Here is a 22596-nt window from a genome sequence, read left to right on the forward strand (position 1 = left end):
TCCTTGCACACCGGGAGGGACGGGTAACCCCATCCCCTTCACACCTGACCCCGACCGAGTGCAGGGCTCCCCGCAGCGCCGCAAGTTTGTCTCTGGCCGCGGCCAGCGCGGAGAGCGGAGCGGGATGGGGGGCACAAGACGCAGCGGGGACTGTTGGAGCTTCCCGGGGCCGGGGGGGCGGGGGGCAGCGGGGAGCGGGAGCCCGAGTCCAGATGCTGGGTCTGGGTACGGCGAGCGCGTGTGGCGCGGAAAGGGGGGTTCGCTGCAGAGCCCACCCAGCCCATTGGCTTGCGAGCGGTGACGGGCAGGCTGCTCCCTCCCTGCGAGCCCGCCCGTGTGGCTGCGAGCAATGTGCGCAAAGTGCCTTTGCATTGCCGGCGAGTGCCGTAGCTCTGGGCAGAGGTAGCTCGCTCGCAGAGGTGCTGGGACAACCGAGGTGGCCCTGAGCCTGGTGGCCCCCGCTGGACCATGGCATGGGCACAGGGGGATCTGACATCCTCGCTCTCCATCGTCATAACCTTGGCTGCCTGCCTCTCGGCCACCACCAGCGAAGGTAGGAACCGGGGTGGCCCTGGAGTGACGGGGCAGCGTTAGGGGCACCCGCGGGATCGCCGTGGCTGTTTGGATGTGCCCACATGGGCTCGGCCCTGCCGGGCTTTGCTTCTCTGTGCTCCCAGGGGAGTGCTGCTCCAGGTTCCTGCCTGCCTGAGTTTGCTAATCCTGGAGCTTTTGCACCAGAGGCAAAACTTCGGAGCTGGTCAGGAGAACCTGACTCTGCAGCAATGCCGGCAGCTCTGCCTCCCTCCTCTGCCCGGGCTCTGCTGCAGCGTGCAGGGGTGGCTGCAGGGAGGGCAGGGACACCGGCACCGGCTCAGCCATGACGATCCCCATCACTGGAGCTGGCAGCAGCGCGGGGCCGGGCGTGTTGGCCGAGCAGCGTGGGCTGTGATGGAGCGAGAGGGTGGGCACAGGAAGGTGTGTGGAGATTGAGGGGAGCTGGAAAGGGCATTCAGGTGGGAAACTTCTCGTGAGAGAAAGGGCTGGAAACTTCTGAAGTAGGAAGCAGGGATGCAGCTGAGGATCCTCTCCCGACATCTTGGTGTCAGCCACGTCAGGCCTGCTCTCTCCAGCAGGCCACTCTACCCAGCTGCTGGCTGCCCTCATCCCCGGCCCTTGTCCGTGTCCCTACTCCAGGATTTCAGGCCCCCCTGGGTTTTGGCAGTGCTGCTCCGGCTCCTGCCACCCACCCGCTCGCGGGTCTCCCTCTGTGCTGGCAGTGGCGGCACGGCTGCTTCCCAGGTCTGCTGATCTTCATCGCCAGGGATCTGCTGTTCCCGCTCCCGAGCGTGTCCTTGGCACCGGCAGCAGCATCCTTCCTCCCTTCTGCTGTGCTTGAGAGCCACGGCCAGCACGGCACAGGCTCTGAAGCGAGCCCCGGTGCCGGTGTCCCTGCCCCATGGAGGCCACGGCATCTCTCCCTTCTCCTGCCCCTGCATCTCTGCCATCCTTCCAGCACACTGAGGCCCAAGGGCTGCCATCCCTGTGCCTTGTGCACTTTGAAGAACCCTGCTGGGTTGGGTCCTTGTGCTTACTGCCATCGTGCAACACCCACCAGCTTTTTCCTCATTTTATTCCCAATTTCCAGTTATTTGCTGGTCCTAACTCTGTTTTCTGCCAAATGCCTACTACCTGGCCTTCTTCCTGCTCCTTTTCCCATCGGCTTTGCTGCCCACCCAGAGGGATGCATCGGGGTCTCACTGCTGGGGGTGGGCTGTGAGGGTGCAGAATGGGGCCCCAGCACCCCGACACTCCCAGCCCTTGCTTGGTCTTTGCTCTGGGATGCAGCAGCTGCCCTTTGCCCCATGTCCTGGGCAGGGAGTGGTGCAGGATGCTGCCTGTGCAGCGCCAGGCTCTCAGTGCTGCAGCCCTGCAAAGCCAAACAGCCCTGCCTGGACTTGGCGCACGCCGGGCACTGACAGGTGAGGCAAGGGGCTCCTTGCTGTCCTCTACAGAGGAGATCGCTGGATGCTGAGTTGGGCTTTTTGGTGTCTGCATGGACAGCCAGGCCCTGCACTGCTGTCTGCCTGTTGCCAGCTGGGAGAGACCTGGCTTTCCCACAAGACTTGTTGGAAAAGAAAGCTATCCTCAATCACAGCCTTGGTCGTGAAGTTGCAAGGGCTGGGGTTCTGCTGGGCTCTGGGGCAGACCAAGCAGGCTGGATCTCAATTAGACCAGACAGAAGGCACTGAATGGCATCAAGAAAAGGCGTGGGAGCCTGCAGAAAGCTAGTGGTGCTCCATCCACCACCACGATGATGCTCACGGCCCCGCAGATCCTGGGGCTCTGCTGTGCCCTGGCATGGGGCACTCAGTGCCAGCTGGGTCCCCAGCATGAGCAGAGGGACTGGAATAAAGCTGTGGGCTCTGCCAGTTCCCAGCGTCCCTGTGCTGGGCTGGGAGCAGCGTCCACACTAGACTGGCTGTGGTGCCAGTCACTGAGCACCCCGGCATGGGATGGGACTGGAGATGTGGGAGATGCTGCAGAGCAGAGCCCAGCCTTGGTGCATGCCACCCTCCAGTCGTGCCAGGCTCGGCTGCCCCCTCCCAGAGCGTGTGGTGGCTATGGGCACGGTGTGAGGGTGTAGCTGGCTGCCCATCATCTCTGCCTGCTCAGCCTCTCGGTGCCCTGCATTTCTGGCCGTGCTGCCGAGCAAACCCAGTGCTGGTTTGGGAACTGCAAGGTAGAAAATTACAACCACAAAGCAAATTTCAGGCCACGGTGTGCTACACTCTGCATGCATGTATTGGAAGGCAGTTGGTGTATAAAAACACGTATTAACTTGTTTAAAAAAACAGCTTCAACCTAGTTTTTTTCCTTGCCAAGAGCTCCCAGTGCCTTTCTCTTTCCTGAAATATTTGTTCCAAGAAGTTTTAAGCTTATATTTTTTATTCCTTTCAGTCTTGTGTGCAGGCGTGCCCGAGAAATAGGAGGAAAAGGGAGTCGCCATTCCATGGGAAATCCCCCATTTCAGCACGGCAGCCATTGCAGAATGCATTGGAAGCCAAAACTCAGATTTTTTTTTTAAAGAGGGGTAAAAATTTGCAGGATGTGGAAGATTTTTATTTGGAGCACTGAAAAAAGAATTGTCAGAAATTATTAAATTTCTTTAGAGCAGGGAGGTAGAAACATTATTTTCAATATATATGATATTTCAATATTAGATATTTCAATAAGAAGTATGACAGACTAAAAATATTTATACTATTGCAGACTGAGTTGCATAGGCGAAAATATTAAAGCGGGTATTTTATATTATACCACAAATTGAAGTTAAATAATAAAATATGAAATAGCTTTGTTAAAGTGAAAGAAAATCAGACGAGCAGAAATCATCACATTTGGCGCTTGGGTGGGGGGTAAAAAAATTGTATTTTCTGTCAAAAAATGGCCCCTCAAATGCTGCTGCTGGGGGTCTACTCCCTTCCAGGTGATGCCCCCAGCTCAGCTCTGCCCGCCGTCCATGAGAGGGGTGACCTTCCTCCTTGTCACAACATGGAGCCATGGCCGAGCTGGGAGAGCTCCGTGAGGGGCCTGGTGAAGCAGGGGAGGGGGATCTGGGGACATTTCCCCCAGCATTTTGGGGCACATTGGGCTGGCTGAGACAAACGGCAGGTGATGGGCTGATATACAGGGGAGGATGCTCAGCCGAGGAGAGGATGCTCATCTTTTCCTTGTACCACAGTGGTGGGGTTTTGCTCCTCCACTCAACAGGGATGGGTGCAGGAAAGCACCAGAATCCTTGGGAAAACCCAGCCGCTTGCTGCGCTGCTGAAATGGGGGCCACAGGAAGGGTTCGTGGGGGTCTCCCCTGCTAATCTCTCATTGTAATCTCATTAATTACCCCTCTGCTCAAACAGAAAAAAAGGTAAAAACGAATCTGCATGTTTATTCAATGCTTCTTTCCTACTTCTCTGCAGCAATGCCGAAGTCGGTGCTGTGGGAAAAGCAAGACATTGAAAGGGAGAGGAAATCGCCTTTTCCGTTTTAAAAAGGCTGTGGGGGTCTGTGTTCCTCTCCGAGGATAGGAAACAAGAGTGTTTAAGCTTATGGACTTTTGGTGATGGGGAATGGAGAAAATTGGTTTAAAACAGGGAGCTGGTTTAGGCTACATTAGTGAAAAAAAATCGGGGAATGTTTAATTTTTTGATTGCTCCCAAAATGCTGATATAAAACAAATATTTGCATTAAAAAAATTTTAGGTAGGCTTACGGGGATATGTTTCTGGTGCCATCTTCATTTTCATCGCTCTTGTATTAACAGCTTATAAAACTTCTGAAAAATCAACCTCCAAAATTTGCAGAAAAATAACACACCTGTTTACAAAACGCACCTACTTTGGCAGGTTTTTCATTCTCCTTGAATTCTCGTTTCCTGAAATTGCAAGGGTTTTTTTCCAGTGACAATAAATGAGCACCCGTTTTGGTGATGGTGGAAATGGATCTGATGAAGCCAAATTTAAATACAACTGAAAACCTGATGAATTGCTTCAGGGAGGAAAGAATTCCTTATTTTTTTGATTGCTGAAAGGTGGTTAGCAAAATATTTTACTCAAAAAAACCTCAACAAGCCAGCAGCGAACCCCAGCCCCAAAGATGCTCAGGAAGGGTGGAAGCTCATCCTGCACGTCCCAGTGTCAGTGCTGGTGCCGGCATCAGGACTTCGGGAGCCCTGGTTTTCTGGAGGCATCCTGCCACCTCCGCTCTTTGTTCTGCTCGGGCCCTGTGTTCTGCCTGTCCCTGCTGGCCTCACTGGCAGTCTTCGGTGCTGCCTTTATCTCAGGGGCACATCCATTCATATGATAACTCTATTCATACCCTGACAGTTTTTGATAGTTCATTCTTCTAATCCAGCCTGTTTGCCTGGCCAACACTCAAAATGATTCCTCTGTCACAGAGGCGATTAACCCCTTCAGCCTTACCAGTCCCAAAGGCAGTGGTCAGATAATGCACTTGTGTTACCTTGAAAAAGAAACAAAACCCCCATCCTGCCTGTGTCGGTGCGCGATACTCGGGATCACGAACAACTGTGTAAAGGATGGAACTCCTTGATGGATCAGATCCAGGCACACCAATAAAGCCTCATGAAGTGCGCTTGGCCCAGGGACAGCGGCCAGAAAAATATTCACCGTTTATCTGAAAACATCGGCAAAGGCAGTGCTGCTTTTAATAATCCTTTCCAAGGGCTCATCAGCCCCAGCCTTTAAAAATCAGGCCCCTCTTTCCCTAATACAAATTTCCCTGGCTTCACCTTCCAGCCGTTTGTTCTTGTTAGGCTTTTCCTGCAGGATTAAAAAGAGCCCATGTTTTTCGGCTGTGAAAGTGGTAAACTCAACCTGCGCACCTCGCATCCCTTGCGGGCATGAGCAGATCGGGCTCTGCAGGTTCCCTTCTGTGATTTTTCTTTACCTCCAGCCCTGGTTATCATAGTTGTGCCTATGGCATCTTCTGTTCTATGTCCAGTTTCTCATATTTAAAATGCTTATTTAACCACGTTAGTGAGTGACAACAGTGCTGGCTGCAGCTGGATAGATGAATCCATCCCAGCTCCATCCCAGCATCAATGATGCCGCAAGTTCCAGGGTCTTTCCTTGGATGAAATACCTTCTGTGTTATGCACCTTCCATACAATTATTAAGGACTTTTGTGATATTTAATTACCAGTGGTATGAGATAGTCAGCCTGTCCCCTCAAAGGCAGTTAGTATTGGTATTTTTGTCTGTGAAAATGTTCTATTTTAGAAAGCTATTTTTAAGAGAGCAAAGGCAAAAGCCTTTAAAAGAAATTATCATGCTTTAAAAATGTCATTGGGGTGCAAACAGCTCAGCACAGTTTAGGGTGGCCAACTGGTGCGAGAGCAAAGATGTCCTCAGAGAAATTCGGGAAAAGGCATACGACAACCTGAAAAACTGCCATGCAAAACCCCTTCAGATAATCCAGATAAGCGAGCGCATTTGTAACACCCACGTTTTCCTAGTGAGGATTCCAGAGAGGATAACACAAAGCTTTACCAGGACTGCAGGGGCACAGAGACCGGTAGTAAGGGCAGAATGGCATTTTCAGGGTGCTGCAAGGTCTGCCCTGGCTGGGTGGCAGGCACAGATCTCCAGTGCCGGGTTTGCCGTAGTCACAGTGGGTGGCATGGGAAGAAGTGGCAGTATGGCACTTCCAAATCCCATACAGGCAGGAGATAACTGAGGGGGCTTGCAGCTTACGTGTGGGGAGTGAGGTAGTCTAGGAAAAGGACTTAGGACAGTGTTAGCAGCTTATGTGGCATGAGCTTCAATGTCCAAAAAAATGCAGCAGAGGTTGGAAACCTCGATGACTAAAGCTGAAAATGCATTTGTGTCTATTTTATTATACCCAACAGATGTGAGAAAAGAAGAGGGAGTCAGGACTAGAGCGAGGACACTGGGACAAGCCCCTCTGGACACAGCTCCCCTTTCTTGGAATCTGTACCACAGAGGAGTTGCTGACTGCAAGCAGAAAATATTTATTTTGTGTTAGAAAACTCCTGTGTAATTTTTAAAGGCTGTCACGATATTGCATTACTGGTACCATAAGGTGTTTAGTCTGTCCCTGTACCCGAACTGCAGCTCAGAGGGAAGTCCCTGTTTGGGTGCAGGTGCATTACCTGTTCCTCAAGCTTCTGGCTTTGGTCATGGATGCCAGGAGCCACCCTTTGGTGGTGTGGGAGTTGAATAGATCTGTTCTCACAGGGCTTTAGCCAGATGAGATATCAAGGTGTGGCTGTGCCAGGCATGGGCTCCTCTCTGTTGATGGATAGGGCTGTGTTGTTCTGCTGTCCCTCAGGCTGGGGACGTTGTGGAAGAAAAGACACGTGTGACTCCCAGGTGGCCAAATCCAGACCTGGGGGCACCAGTTGTGCCTCCTCCAGGGCCACAGGGACCCCAGTGCTCCTTCCCCAGCCTCACTGCAGTCTTGCTTCTTCCCCTGCTCACTTTGGATGTTTCCCTGGTATTGAATCCCTGACCTTTCTCACCACCCCATCCCCAGGGCCTTCCCACCTCCTCCTCTGGCTTTTGCCCTGACGAGCCCAGTCCCCCCTAGAGCCTGAAATAGTTCCTTTCCCACTGGTTGCGGGACCAGGGACATGAAGTGTGGGCTCAGTGTCACTCAGGGCCCTGTCCTGCCCTGCACGCTCATCCTCGAGCCCTGGGACTGCCCGGGGGTTCTGACATTTCCAGTTCCAGCTTGCACCAGAACCAGTGAGTGCCACCGTGCCAGGCTGCACACCTGTACTGGGGATGGGTGTGCCCCTGCACTGGGGATGGGTGTGCACCTGTACTGGGGATGGGTACACACCTGTACTGGGGATGGGTGTGCCCCTGCACCAGGGATGGGTACACACCTGTACTGGGGATGGGTGTGCCCCTGCACTGGGGATGGGTGTGCACCTGTACTGGGGATGGGTACACACCTGTACTGGGGATGGGTGTGCCCCTGTACTGGGGATGGGTACACACCTGTACTGGGGATGGGTGTGCCCCTGTACTGGGGATGGGTACACACCTGTACTGGGAATGGGTGTGCACCTGTACTGGGGATGGGTGTGCACCTGTACTGGGGATGGGTACACACCTGCACTGGGGATGGGTACACACCTGTACTGGGGATGGGTGTGCACCTGTACTGGGGATGGGTGTGCACCTGCACTGGGGATGGGTACACACCTGTACTGGGGATGGGTGTGCACCTGCACTGGGGATGGGTACACACCTGTACTGGGGATGGCTACACACCTGCACTGGGGATGGGTACACACCTGTACTGGGGATGGGTGTGCACCTGCACTGGGGATGGGTACACACCTGCACTGGGGATGGGTACACACCTGCACTGGGGATGGGTACACACCTGCACTGGGGATGGGTGTGCACCTGTAGTGGGGATGGGTACACACCTGTACTGGGGATGGGTGTGCACCTGCACTGGGGATGGGTACACACCTGTACTGGGGATGGGTGTGCACCTGTACTGGGGATGGGTACACACCTGCACTGGGGATGGGTACACACCTGTACTGGGAATGGGTGTGCACCTGTACTGGGGATGGGTGTGCACCTGTACTGGGGATGGGTACACACCTGCACTGGGGATGGGTACACACCTGCACTGGGGATGGGTACACACCTGCACTGGGGATGGGTGTGCACCTGTACTGGGGATGGGTACACACCTGTACTGGGGATGGGTACACACCTGCACTGGGGATGGGTGTGCACCTGTACCAGGGGTGCACACCTGTAGTGGGGATGCACACCAGTACTGTAACACCCTGCCTAGTGGTGGGTAGTGTGTTTAATCTGGGTCTCCTACACCAGTATGCCCAGTTCTCCCTGTCTGTCCCCCTGCACACAAGCACTGGGATTCTCAAAGGGAGCAGGATACATGACCATTTTACATCTCTATTTTCTCACCTGTAGTTTTGAGAGGGAACATCTTTTTGCTGTTTGGCTTTTGATGTGGTTTTTTTTTTTTTTTTTCTGGGAAGAAAAAACCTGCCCTATAATTTCAAGGTTTTTAGCCTTAGAAATACTTTATTCAAGGTGTTTTGTTTTGTTTCATTTTTTGCATTATTTCACAACACCTCAGTCCTACCACGGGTACGTAATGTGCTCTTGTGCTGCACATTATCTTACATGATATCATGCAGGGTCTGGAAGGATCAGGTTGATAATTTTATTTTTAAAACCTGAACTGAGACTTTTTGTTAGCACTGATTGAACAAACAAGCTTTCTTCCTACATCAAAGTATCTCCTGCTCTGGGTATAGTGAAAAGGGGTGACCCTCTGGGCAGTCCTTATGGGCATTGCCGCTCCTGATGCATTACAAAATGATATAAAATTAAATGCAGAAAGTTCACAGCAACAATCTGGAGGTCTGAGAAGAAATCCTGAAATGGGAATTAGGGCACAGCCAAAAAGCAGCACTGCTTTCATTTGAAAATGTTTCTTTTTAGCTTAGTGGTTTTTGGGTTTTGTTTTTTTGTTGTTGTTGTTGGGTTTTTTTGGTGTTTATATTCTTTTGTTTGGTTTGTTTGGTATTTTTCTTCTCTGTTTTTTTGCCTTTTTTTTGTTTTGTTTTGTTTTATTTTGCTTTGCTTTGTTTTGTTTTCCAGCGTGATTCTGGCATTTCCAGAAGTGTGGAAATCCAAAATTCCTGCCAGATTTGATGATATTTCCTGGATCTACCCACACTGCTTTTCTAAACTCCTTCTCTGGGCAGCCGAGGCCGGTGGGTGCCGAGGGTATCCTCATCCCTGCTGTGTCCTTAGCATGTGCAGCCTTGTGGATGAGCAGCTGCTGGACAAATCCTGCCTGGATCCGGCTGCTGGTCTGGCAGAGCAGCAACCCACTGCTGACCTGCATCTGTGGGGAACATCCCTGCACACAGCTCCTGAAAGGGGAGAGCTGACCTGGCCTCCAGGCAGGCTGCTCCTCCCTCTGAGCCCTCCCCATTGGCCTCATGGGTTGGGGAATAAATGGCTATTTTTCATTCCTTAAAGATAAATACTGTCCCAGGGATCAGGAGGCTGACAGCAAAGCTTCCCATCCTATCCTCTTGCCATGTTCCAAGGCCAGTGAGACTTGACTTTGTGTCTCAGCTTTGCCTCCCGATTTGGAAAGGTCCCGCTGCCTATTCAGCTGGCCCTTGCATTAAATGGTGGGACACAAACAGCTGACCCACCCTGGCCCCACCTGCCCCTCCCAAGTTCTGCCCCAGATTACGAGAAGTGAATGCCACTGGCTCTTGTTCCCCTCCTCTCAGGAAGCCTCTTGCTGCCCCTTTCCCAGACTGTCTGCCCACTTCAGATAACCCTCCCTGTGTCATTCCCCCGTGAAGAGGGGCTGGGGCTGTGGGGCTGCTGTGGGCTGCACAGACCCGCTTGGAGTTGTGGAGCTGAGCCTGCTGGTCTTTGGGTAGTGGGGAGCAGCCAGGCTGTGCTGGTAAGAGTTTAATTATTGATGCAAAAGGCATTGTTGCATGGGCGGGGGGGAGCCTTGCTGTGAATCTTGGGAGGCCTTTGAAGTTGTGATGGAGAGGAACTGAAGCCCAAGGGAACAGGGCTGCTCCCAGTGACCCTTCCTCCCCACGCCTGCGCTACAAAGCCCTTGCCTAAGAGGGAGATGATGGAGTAATTAGAGGGAGGACCACAGTGGGTTAACAATTAGTGAGGGTGCTCAGAGCCCTCTTTGGTCTCCCACTGTTTTTCCAGAGGCTGGGACTCAGCACATCCACCAGTGTGTCACCCCCAAGCTTGTTCCACCACCCCACCATGAACCTGGGTGGGCTGAGGATGCACAAGCTCCCCTAGATACCACAAGCCCATTTCTGAGCCCAGGATGCTTGGATATGAGATTCCAGTGTGCTCCCACATCTGTTTGTAGGGGTGCAATACATCCCTGCAGGAGCTGTGGCCACTAGTGAAAGTGTTGGGAAGGGTATCTAAGCACTCGCTCTTTATAGATAATATAGATGTATGTGATACAGATATAAATATATAGATAAGATAGAGATATACAGATGATATAGATATAGATATAGATATAGATGATATAGATACAGATAAAGACATAGATATAGAAATAGATATAGATACAGATGTATGGCAAGAGATATATGGTCCCAAGTAAAATGCACATCCTCTGGATGCTAGTCCCAGTCTCAGCTCCCTCACTTATCGCAAGCAGGATATAGAACTTGGTAGATATGGGTATGGAAATGGATACAGATATAGATCCAACAATAGATACAGGTATAAATGCAATATATGCATACATCATATACTGATTTGCACACTTTGACTCCTGCCTAGTCTGTATCTATGAGGCTGCAATGTCCACTACTCATGCACCATTGCACGATGCAGCTTTGTGCAGCATGAGGGTCTGCCCTACGTGAGGCTCCGTCTGCAGACCCCAGTTGTGCTGGGAAACGACCTGCTCTGTCCTAGGTGCTTACATCTGAATGGGCAATCAGGCTTGACAGCTTTTCCACCAGGGCGAGAATTTCCCCTGACACCTCCTGGTGCTTTGGCTCAATACGCCCAGGCAAGGCCAAGGCACAGAATAGGGAAACGACAAAATGGTGCTGAGGAAAACAAAATGGAACTCACGCTTTGAGACTGATACGTGCAGACAGTCCATAGCATCAAAGAGAATTGCCCAGCTGTAGGAGAGAGGTCTCCCAAACCGGCACATTTTCTGAAAAAATGTTGGAGCTGAAAGGGGTCCTTTGTGGTGGTCTTGCTCACCCTGTGGTTCGAAGGCAGGCTCTGAGCATCGCCCCGGAGAGGAGCTCACTGCACGGGGCTGAACAGGCGCTGGTCACACGAGGTGTTGCAGGGTCCCTTGGAGCTGGGCTGTAACCTGGGCTGTCACCAGCTGGGTTTGGGGACAGTGTTGGTGTCCCCATATCGGAGCGTGTCACGGTGCTGCTGGATGGACACTGGGATCCACAGGCGCGTGTGTATCCCATGAGTGAACGGGAACTCTCGCACACGCAGTGCCTTTGTGTTTGTGCAGTGCTTGCTGTGTGGGCTTAAAATGCAGGGCTCTGTGCACTTGGCTGAAGTGAGGGAATAAAAGAAACTTATTCCTCTCTCCTCTTCCAAAGAGGAATCTGACCATGAGTGGGATGCAAGGTGGAAAAGGTTGTCTAGGAACCAAAGGAACTGAAAGGAGAAGACTCCTTCAGGTCATGACAACATCTCTGTGAGACTGGCTGATGAGCACATGGTCATGGTGGTGGGATGGGGTGAAGCAAGCTGGCTCCAGGTCCCACATACTGTTGGCAGACAAGTCTGGGGTACTCCCCACTATGTGCTCTCAGCATCGTTCTTCATAACACAATGATCCTGCTGAACCCCAGTTCATGCAGACTCCTCCTGCTGCTTGCAGAGCAGTGGGAGGCAGTCACATCCATTGCTGAGCATCCCAGCGTGGGAAAGAGGGTGCAGAGACCACGGTGGGGGGGGAGAGGGGGTCTGCAAAAGCTGTCCCCTCCCTGCAACCTGCCTGCTGAGGGTCACCAGGACTGTGGTCCTGCACTGTGAACAGGGAAACTCCCAAGCCTGGGCTCCTGCTGGGTGAATTACCCAGGGAAAATAGGCAGAAAATCTTCAGATTAACAATAACAAATAAAAATGGATTTGAAATCTCTGAGGTAATTACTCTGTGCTGAGGGCAAGGGGCCTCTTTAGCAGTGGGAGCAGTGCTGCGCAGGGAGTGGAGGGGCTTGGCCTGCTGTTGGGCCAATGGAACCACACAAGAAACCCTGGAAATTCTCTTAAATTGTTCTGCTAACATTAATAAATGCCTCAAAAGCTCCTAATCTGCTCTGTCAGGAGCATGACGTCCGGGTGTTTCACAGCCAGCTCACGTCTCTGCTCCTCTCTCCTCCCCTCTCCTTCCCTGCCTGGTAATAGTAAATGAAAGCGGCACCCGTTCCTCAGGCTACAGGGAGCAGCCTCATGCTGAGCCCAGTCTTTGCAGGGACTGGAGCCACTGTCCTGATATGCCCTGTCCCTGCTGTGACAAGCTGGTCCTGGCAACAAGACCGCCATCCCTCCTGAGCCCAGGGACCAGCCCAGCCCTGTTGCTGCAGAGGGATGCTGTGACAAGGTGCCTGTCTCCAGGTCCAGTTTGGTGCTCCTCAAGGATGACCAAAGGCAGCCAGCAAGGATGAAGCCTCCGCAGCATTGACCTCACTGGATGGCTTCAGGATAAAGGGAATGGGGAAAGCTGGAGGCACTGGGGGTCCCTGTGAGAGCCTGGTGCTCTTGGGGGGTGTTGAGGCATCAGGGTCCTAGTGCCCACTGCACCAAGCGTCGAGGCACTTTGCTGGCAGCCTCCCCCAGGCCTCCTTCCCTCTGGGTCTGCACCATGGAGCTGGGGCTTGGGCTCCTTCCCCAGGTGCGGAGCAACTCGAGGTTATCAGGCCTCCTGATAACCTCGAGGCTCAAGAACCTCGAGGCTCTCCTCTGCTTGATGCTGTGGGATCTGGGCATGGGGCTCAGATGGCTCAGAGGCAGCAGTGCCATGGCATCCTGCTTTCCTCCACTGCTGCCGCTGCACAGGTTTCCACAGGAAGCTTCTGAGCACGTTGGAAGGCATCCTCACCTCTCCTACCAGTCAATCTGCTCCCCTCTTCTTGTAGTTTGCCTCTGTTTCCTCTTTAAGTCGGGCTCCTGCTGGTGGCAGGGATTTGGAGGGGTTGGCTTTGATGGACTTCTCCAGTGGGGCGTCAGCCAGGACCACGGGGAGTCTCTTTGTGCTGGAACTGGGCACTGCAGTGCGCAATTACAGCAGCTGCTGGAGAGCAGACTTCAAACCAGTGATGCTGAGAGGGAGCTGAGCCTAAAGGGCTTCCAGAGGAGAGGTGTCCAGCCGAGGAATGATGCTCCAGTTGCATCAGTCTTGGCCCACGGTGGGACTGGTGGACAACCTGATGCTGGGAGTTTGTTTCCACAACCCTTCCTTGCTTTGCATTCCCTCTAACCTGCTCTTTGCAGCTTCCTCTTCCCCAAAGGTCACACTGCTCTCAGTACTGGGGCCAGGACTCAACTCTATCCTGAACCACCAGCTCTGGGGAGCATCCCTTATTGCCATCCCCAAACTCCATACCTGCCTCATATCCAGCCAGGCAGTCCCTGAAGAAAGATTGATGGGTGGGGGGCATTTTCAAGGAGGTGGCAAGTGAAGAGGGCTTCTTCATGGTGGCTCTGTTCCTTACTGCTTGGGGATGGGGACATGGGGACAAAGCTTTCTAACACAGCTTTTGCTCCTGTGTTTTCCAGTGAACTTGCTAGACACGTCAACAATCCTGGGAGACTGGGGCTGGATGACTTATCCCTCACATGGGGTAAGTATGAAGTGACTGTTGGCAGAGCGGGACCCCAGTGGGATGGATCACCGTGGGTTACTGTGGCAGGGGTCAGGGGATGAGTAGGGAATGGACATCTCAGCCCCAAGTCAGTGCCTCAGATGAGGCAAACAGACCACGTCTGTTGGGAAAATGCCAGCCTGACAGACTGGCATAGGGATACGGCTGTTTCGGAAATGCCACTTAACCCTCCATGTCCCCTGGTAAGAACCAGGCCGTCACCAGGTCCTGAACTTTGAAGGGACTCAAGAGCTGGGACATGCTAAGTGTCTCATTCCTCACTGCACTGGGTGAACATCGGGGGGAACAGCCCCAAATGACCAGGGAGCTCCCAACCACCTGGAATCCAAGGAATTTCTGTGAGAAATGGGCAAGGGGGGCAGGGGAGCCTCCCCCGTGGATCTCATCTCACAGGAATGGGGGTGCAAACTCACAGCCCTGTGCCGTGTCCAGGAGGGATGGTGGCGTGGTGACCCCCACATGAGCCTGCCATCTCCACTGGCTGGATCCTTTCCACACTCTCCCCTCACTTGTATTTTCATGCCCAGGTTTTCCTGACACAGTAGCTTTCTGGAAATAGTGAGTTTCAGATGTCAGGGTGACCTGGCTGGAAGGATTTTGCTCATTCATTTAGCGAACAGAAACAATCCCATAAATACCCACAGGACCAACCGCAAGGCACAGTGGGGCTTTCTGCAGGCACAAAACGTGCAAAATTGGGGTGCCTACCTGGCTGTTGCTGCTGTGTTGATTTTTCGTGTCCATTCTTTTTATCCTCTCTCTGAACTAAACGGTCCTAATCTTTTCAATTCCACCTCCCACAGAAATCTTCCCAGGCCTCTAATAATTTTCATTGATCTGTTGCTTGAGACTTTCAGTCCCCGCACTGCTTGAGCAGGAGTGATCAGAACAGTGAATTCATAATAATACCGATGATCAGATTTCTATCAGACTTTATCATAAATGTAAATATATTAAATCGTTAACTCAAGTCTAATTTTAGCAGTTAGTTGTTGTAATGATGAGTATCCTGGGAATGTAAGAGACTGAGAGGTACAAGGTCAGAGGGGACTGTGGAACTAATGTGATGTGATCTCCTGCATAAATACGGGCCTTCAGACCTGTCAATTCATTCAGCTCTCAGAGCAGCCCAGCTTTGAGGAAAAAACATCTTTGGCTGCAAAATTGCTGGTGCTGGTAAATCCTCCGGGTCCTGTGGCGATGCTGTTAACGTGCCCCTGTTAAAAACCGATCACTACGAGGGTTTGCCTGCCTCCGGTCTGCAGCCAGGGGACCTTCTTCTGCCTCTGCCTGGATGAAGCAGATGCTGTCCTCCTCATGGCTGCCCTTGGCTGTCACTGCTGTCCTGTCACTAATCAACTGTCATCTCATCCCAGCCCTGCTGCCAGATCGTGGCATCCTGGAGGAGCCTGACACACGTTCAGGGCTTCCTCTGCTCTCCTGCAAGGGAGAAGGTTTTTGGGATTTTCTGGGAGACAGGGCTGTTTTCCATTCTCCACATCCAGTGTTCTGTCCTTAATCCCTCCCCAGGCAATTCCTCTCCGTAGTCAGACCACTCTCTGCTTGCAGACTGCCCAGGATTATCCTTCTGGGTGACCCTCTGCCCGGGCCCTTGGTCCCTGTCAGGAGTGCAGGTGGAATCCATTGGGGTGAGGCTGAATCCACCTGAGCTGGCTGTGCTGGGCAGGGCCTTGCACTCCCAAAGCAGACAAAAGGATTGAGCCTACAGGAGCCTCATTCTCACCACACCAGGGACTTCCTTGGCCAGCTGAAGTGCAGTATCTTGTGCTGGACATTGACACATCCAGGGATGAATCCAGAGCCCCACCCCATTTGGACTGTCAGCTGTGACTGTCAGGTGACCACACGGGCTGGGTCTGAGTCTCAGGGCTCTCTACAGCAGATGCCCAGCAGTGCTTCACCAGCTGCTCTTGAACACCAGTACATCTGAGATCTCCATCTTATTGATGATGTTTGTTAAAAATAAATAATAATATAATGAATAATTATACAACAGATTAAATAATATACAATAAATTAAATAAAACAGTAAGTAAATTTAAAAAGAGTAAATAAATCGAACAAAGAATAAAACAAAATTATAATACTGGATCCCAAAAAAGTAAAAGAAAACCAAAAAGGCTCACAACATTAAGTGCTGTGTAACACCCAACACCAGAGCCACCTCTTGGCCATGCTGCTGAGTCCTACAGGACCTTAGTCGGTTGTGGGGTAACACCACTGTGCATTTATGCTGTGCTTTTGCCCAAATTGTGGCCCTGTTACCAACAGGATGATCACATACCTGTGTGGAAACTGTCTTGAACACCCTCATCTTTGCATATATTTTTCCAGCTGGATGTTTTAATGGTTCCTCTAAACACTGGTCTGTACCATGGCTCTTCCTCCACGGCCCATTGTATCACTAATGTGGAAAGTACATCTCACTCCTTTCCCTCCCTGCTGGTCCTTCACCTCCAGGTCCTTTCTGAGTAGGAAATTTGCCCTGGGATCAGTTTTCTGTCACCAGGAGAGTCATTAGGGTGCTATTGTCTCAGGGATGCTGGGGTAGAACATCTGCTGGCAGTGCCAATGATTTGGCTCTGAGCAGATGCCTCCCAAGCAGCCCCTAGAGTGCAGTTCAGGCTAAAGTGGGGGAGATCTGGTGTGATCCCTGCACTAAGAAAGGAACTCCCTTTGCTGGTCACCATCTGTGCCCAGTGCTTTGTATGTCCCTGGGGCTGTCCCTGCCCCTGCCCCGTGCCGCAGCTTTCGAAGGCCTGGCCTGGGGTTGTGTTGAGGCATTGTACTGTGAAGCCAGATTTTCATGGAGGTTGTTTATTTTTGCTGCCATTTCCTTAATTTAGATACTCTAGCTGAAAGATTGGTGGCAAAGCCCCCCCGTTCCAGCTACCTCCCAGCTGTCCTGCCTGAGCCACAGTGCAGGATTTCCCCACAGCGTGTCAGCTCCATCTGTGGGCAGACACAGGCAGCATCCTTCTGCTGAGGGCAGTAATGCTGCCTTGGCTGGGTTTGGGGTGTCCCCAGCAGGCTGCAATGGATCTGGACAGCGCAGTCCTGGTGGGCACGGCCTGTCCGTCTGTCCCAGCTCCCAAGCAGTTCTTAGCCCCAGGCAATCTTAGCAAGCTTAAGTGATATCAGCTCTTTAGTGATTATCAGCTCATTGTGATTTCAGCTCTTTGCTTGCTAGGTGCCAGTAGGCAGATGCAGGGAGGGAGAGAAGGATGTGTGGGGTTCCACAGCAATGTCTTTATTGAATCTTCTGCAAAGGTTCCCAGGGACAGCTCTTCTGCCAAGCTGGGCAAAAGTAGGGGTTTTTATAGGATACAGGGGTTTTGGAAATTGTCCAATAGTAAGGGTCAAAGGAAAGTGACCTATAGTCTTACAGAGAGATAAGCAGGGGTCCGAAGATGGAAGAGAGGGGCTTCTAAGGTCCAGTCATCATGACTTGGCATTTCCTGTCTTAGGCTGCTGGAAGCCAGGGAGCCCTTGCAGGCTCTGGGCCTGCTACAGGACAGCATTGCTGAAGTCATGTTCACCTTGCTTTACCCACATCTCCATTCCCCCCAGGGCCAGCACATGGGTGATAGACAGTAAGAGGTGGGTAGCTCTGCCTCGCTCTTTTCACGGCACTAAGCAGCACAGAGCCTTGGTCCCCAGCTTGAGGAGCTTCTGAAGAGGACTTGTATCTGCTAGCCCACTGCCTATTGCCCTGTGGCTTGCTCTGTGGCACCTGCAGGTCCTCTCACACCTGGGAATCCAGAGGAAAGGCAGCAGCTTCAGAGGCTTCATCTTCTGACTGGGAGATCCCAGAGCTACCTGCACAGCCAAGGCAAAACTGGACGGGTACCACTTGCAAAGTCCTGATGTCTTCATCACACCTGTGGGCAAGGTGAACTTGCCTCACTGGAAGGTTTCCTGCCTCACTGGAAGGTTTCCTGCCTCACTGGAAGGTTACTTCCCTCTCTGGGTTTGCCACGGCCAGCAAGAGCAGAGGAGCAGGAGCTGGAAGCAATGGGCACAGCGAGGGTCAGCAGTGCCGTGGGCCCTGGGGAATGTCAGGCCATCAGGGAGCCATGCCTGGCCTGTTTTGACGTTTTCTCTTGACAGACAATTAACTGAGGGGTAATTGTCTGTAATTGCTGCTCAGGAGTTTAATTGCATCCCCCCCCTCACCTCCACCCCAGAGACACGTGCAGGAAGCAGAAGGGTCACTGGGAGCATCCCTGTCCCGCAGGCTGCAGTTCCTCTCAATTATAACTTCAAAGGGCTCCCAGGGGCTTTGCAGCTCTCTCCTTTCCCAGAACAATTCCCTTTGCATTGAAAATTAAACTCTTATCAGTGTGGTCAACTCCTTCCCTTGCCATGCCTCCTGTATCCCAGTTCTCCCCAGCAAAACGCCCCAGTGCCCCAGTGCCCTTCTCTCCCTTCTCCTTGCTTGGCTCGTGACCTGCTGGATCAGAGGGAGCTGATCGGCCCCTTTGCAAATTGCCTTTCTACTGACTAATTAAAACACTGATGAGATAAGTCAACATATTATTAATAATTATTGTATCATCTACTTTGATTTACAAAGTCAAACAGGAAATTATTTTGTTCAGACACAGGGTATCTAAGGAGCTCGAATGATGCCTTGCAAAAGCTAATTAGAATGGGAGCACCTTGAGTGCTGGAGGAAAGCCCCCCATGCTGCACAGGACCTCGCCATCCATCCCCCCCAGCACCTTCTGTGGTGGCCCCACAGTTTCCCTCTTGCAGCAGGGGCTGGGGTCAGCCCAGAGAGCTGCTGGGCATTTCCACCCAGGCAGCTGCCCCAACATCTGTCACAGAGTCATGGACTGTCCTGAGCTGGGAGGAGCCACAAGGGTCATCAAGTCCAGCTCCTGGCCCTGTACAATCCCCAGCCATCCCACCTGGCATGCTCCATGTTGGCTCTGTTGGTGGGAATCAGGAGAGAGCTTGAGAGGGCTTTGGAGCTCCCCATGCCTGCCCCTTTGCTCCTCAGAAAGGGATAGGTCCTGAGCTGCTGGGCACAGTTAGCCAAGGGTGCTCCTCCTTCATCCTACGGTACCCAGAGAGAACACGGTCAGAAAGGCACCAGATCTGCTGGCACCCCCAGCTGAAAGCACAGACACAGCCACAGGATGGCCTCCCAGCTGTATTTGTGCATTAAGAATGGGGATTTCAGCCCTGGGACTGTGCTATTTGCAGAGCCATGCCTGCACACCAGGGCACTTTTTCTGCCTGGGTCTGATCCTGCAGCCAACAGCCAGTACATGGCTGGGATGAGCCTCATCTGTCATGAAGCAGGGTCTCCCTTTGCCCCAAGCCCACTCCATAAAATCCCATCTCCAGTGTCAGCTGTGCTGTGTCCTGGCTGTTCCATCCCCTTCAGGTTCATCTCTTCTTCTCAGACCACCAAGAGATATTGGGGCTCTCCCATGTGCCTGGGCTATGCCACTGGTCTCCCTCACTCTGATGTTCCTGTTGTATTTCTTGGGTTTCTCTTCCAAGCTGGAGCCTCTACCTGGGTCCAGAAGTACCAGCAAGTTACAGCTCAAGCTGTGGTGAAATTAATTTTCTTTGGGGAAAAAAAAAAGTGTAGGAACGGAACATTGGAAAATAAAGATTTAGACTGGTAATTGAGATGAAAGCTCATCTCCCAGTGCTTGTTCAGTAAATCCTGGGTTATTGCTAATTCCCCAGATGCTGGTCACTACCAGTAGTTAATCACCTGCAGTGAAGCTCAGGGTAGTTAACTGCCTGACAAATCCCTCCTTAGGCACAGCAGTCACTGATTTCATGGGGATTATCTCCATTAAGGCCTCCCATCTAATGATTTATAGCTTCAATAACAGCCTTCTCTTTTTTTCCTCTCCCAGTGACAATGGTGTGAGAAGGTGCCATGGAGTGCTGGGAAGGAAAGTGCTGGATGTCTCAGTGGCCACAAAAGCTTTGCTATGCCAGGCAGACGTGGCATCCCTCCTGGAAGCTGTCCCAGGGCTGGGGACACTCATTCCTTTGCACTGTAAGGATGGAGGGAGGCTGAGCTGCTGCCAGGGGGACACAGCCTCTCCTCTGCTCCTCCTCCTTCTCCTCTGCTGTGCCACACAGGCCCTGGGAGACTTGTAAGACCTTACTCAGCTGCCCAGATATCTGGTGTTTGCATCTCTTGCCTTTCATAATCTGGCAAATATTTTATAACTGGTGTTGACTTTAATTTAAACTATTAGGCAAAGTCCTGAATGCAGATGCAATCACATCCCCCCCCAGTGTGTGCGCTCACCACGTTAATTATGATGTCCTCATTTCCATCTCGCTGGGGGATCTTATCACACTGGTGGGGCCCAGCTGATCTTTGGTTCATAAAACCACCTCAGCCCATGAGCTGAGAGCCAGCAGTGCCTGGGACGTGCATGCTGCCTGCATTCCTGAACCAGTGGTACCCAGTGTCACAGTGTCCCCTCCTGCCCACAGAGCCTGGAACTAAGGAGAAACAGAAAAACCCCTCCAGTCATGGGGATTCCTGAAGCAGGTCCTTTCACCTCCCTTCTGGTACCCAAGAAGGCCTACAGGAAGGCTGGAGAGGGACTTTTTGCAAGGTTAAGCAGTGATAGGAAAAGGGATAATGGCTTTAAGCTGAGAGAGGGTATATTTGGATTGGATATTGGGAAAAGATTCTTCCCTGTGAGGGTGGTCAGGCCCTGGCACAGGTTGCCCAGAGCAGCTGTGGCTGCCCCTGGATCCCTGGCAGTGTCCAAGGCCAGGCTGGACAGGGCTGGGATAAGCCTGGGATATGGGAAAGTGTCCCTGCCCATGGCAGAGGTTTAGAACAAGATGGTCACTTCCAATCCAAATAATTTCTTGGATTCTGTGATCCCAAAGGCTCTGTAACTCCTGGGACCTGGCAGGGCCCATGGGACCTTGGTTGACCTGTGCCACACTGGGAAGATGAATCTGTAGCACCTGAGCCACGAGCTCAGGTAGCCTGCCTGCCCCATTCTTAGAGCACTTTCCCTGCAGGCCAAGTGTGGTGTTTTGGCTGGTCTCAGACTGGGATCCCGAGGGACTGTGGGACAGAACTGACAGTGCAGCTGCTGTGCAAAACAGCACTGAGTTTGAAAGAGTGAGAGTGCATATGCAAACTCTCCAAATCCACCCCCGAGGGTGGAGGTGTGGCTGATACCGACTGTTGCTGGTCCTTGGAGGTGGTCATTGATCTCCTGCTCTGTCAGCAGGGAGGATGCTGCCAGCTCTGGGACTGCCACATGGGGACTGCCATGTGAGGACGTGAGCTCCATCTCCTCTACCAGATTTAGGAGAGAATGTCTGGAGACCAAAACCAACCAGATGAGGTGGATCCAAAGCATTTTGGTGCTCACAATAACCTCATCTTTCCCTTGCCAAACCCTCGTAGAGAGCCCTGACTGCACAGGCAGTGCCGAGGGGAGGTGGCTGTGCATTGGGGGGGACGTCCCTGCACACCCCCACAGCTCTGCCTTCACACTGTGTGGCTCCTCCCGTGCACAGCTCTGCTTCCCTTCCCCCGGGAAACTCAGCAGGGAAAAGACAGGAAACAGCTGTTGTGTTAATTTGTGCTCAATTAATTTCGACAGCGACTTCCACCCCCTCGGAAGCAGCAGAGCAGCCAGTGGGTTGGGGCTGGGGAGCTGCTCTGCTCTGCAGCCCTGCCAGGGGCTGGGCCATGCCCGGTGCTGCACACACTGCCAGTACCCCTGTGCCCCCAGCACGCAGCAGGGCAGTGTCCCGGGTGTCACAGCACCTCTGACAGGCTCACCCCCGGCTTGGGAAGCTGAGGGCTGCTGCCTCATCCCTCTGGACAAGCAGACCTGTAGCCTGGCCCCTTTCCATGTTGTCCACCTGAGTACTGGAGTGCAGGGCATGTTCCCAGTGATCCCAGGACTAACCTGGGCATTTCTGGGAATTCAGAAGACAATTTTTTTAAATGCATCACAAAACATTTTTCTTTCCTCAGAATAGTTGAATTTTATCCCCTCTGCCAGCATATTCCCCTTAAAATGAGCTTCCATTGTAGTTTGCACCTGGAGCTGCTGCCTTTTCGAGGTTGCTTTAAGTTCTTTAGGACAGAGAAGCAGAGTGTTCTCCTAAATGCAGGAGAAAACTGGAGCTGCTGGAGAAAACTGAAGATGTACATGACTGCAGTGACTGCTCTGATCACCCTCACACGAGCAGAAGGCATGACAACAGCTCCCCAGAAGTAGCAGGTCAGGGAGGTCAAACAAGGAAGGGCATTCCCATCTGAGAGTGGAGAAGGGAGTGGACTGTTTTACAGGTATCACTGATACCTCTTTCCTGTATCTCTTATGTTCTGGAGGTGTGCTGCCCTCTCCTAGCTGTGCCCTGTCCCTGCACTGCTGGCAGCCACACAGCAAGGCTGGCAGGTGCAGCTGCCAGGGATCTGCATCCTTGTCAGCTCCCACATCCCTGGGGTGAAGGCTGCAGGCTCTCCTCCTCTGAGCAGAGCATCCTTCTCTTGGGACTGCTGGTTTGTGTCTAATGAAACACAAGTCACCACTCGCATAAGAAAACACCATTTTTGCCCTGTCA

General features: G+C 52.4%; 1 protein-coding gene across 1 annotated transcript in view; it reads left to right on the forward strand.

Annotated features, from left to right (window-relative positions):
• Positions 1–468: 468 nt before the first annotated feature.
• Positions 469–22596, forward strand: part of LOC311162042 (ephrin type-B receptor 2) — a gene marked incomplete at both ends in the record, with an annotated part of 276894 nt that continues 254766 nt past the window's right edge. The window contains 2 exons of the mRNA XM_084220153.1: positions 469–553; positions 13880–13944. Of these exons, the coding sequence (XP_084076279.1) occupies positions 469–553; positions 13880–13944 (150 nt within the window). The remainder of the gene's footprint in view (positions 554–13879; positions 13945–22596) is intronic.

Source organism: Fringilla coelebs (genome assembly GCF_963513975.1).
Source record: "Fringilla coelebs genome assembly, chromosome: 22".
Lineage (NCBI taxonomy): Eukaryota > Metazoa > Chordata > Aves > Passeriformes > Fringillidae > Fringilla > Fringilla coelebs.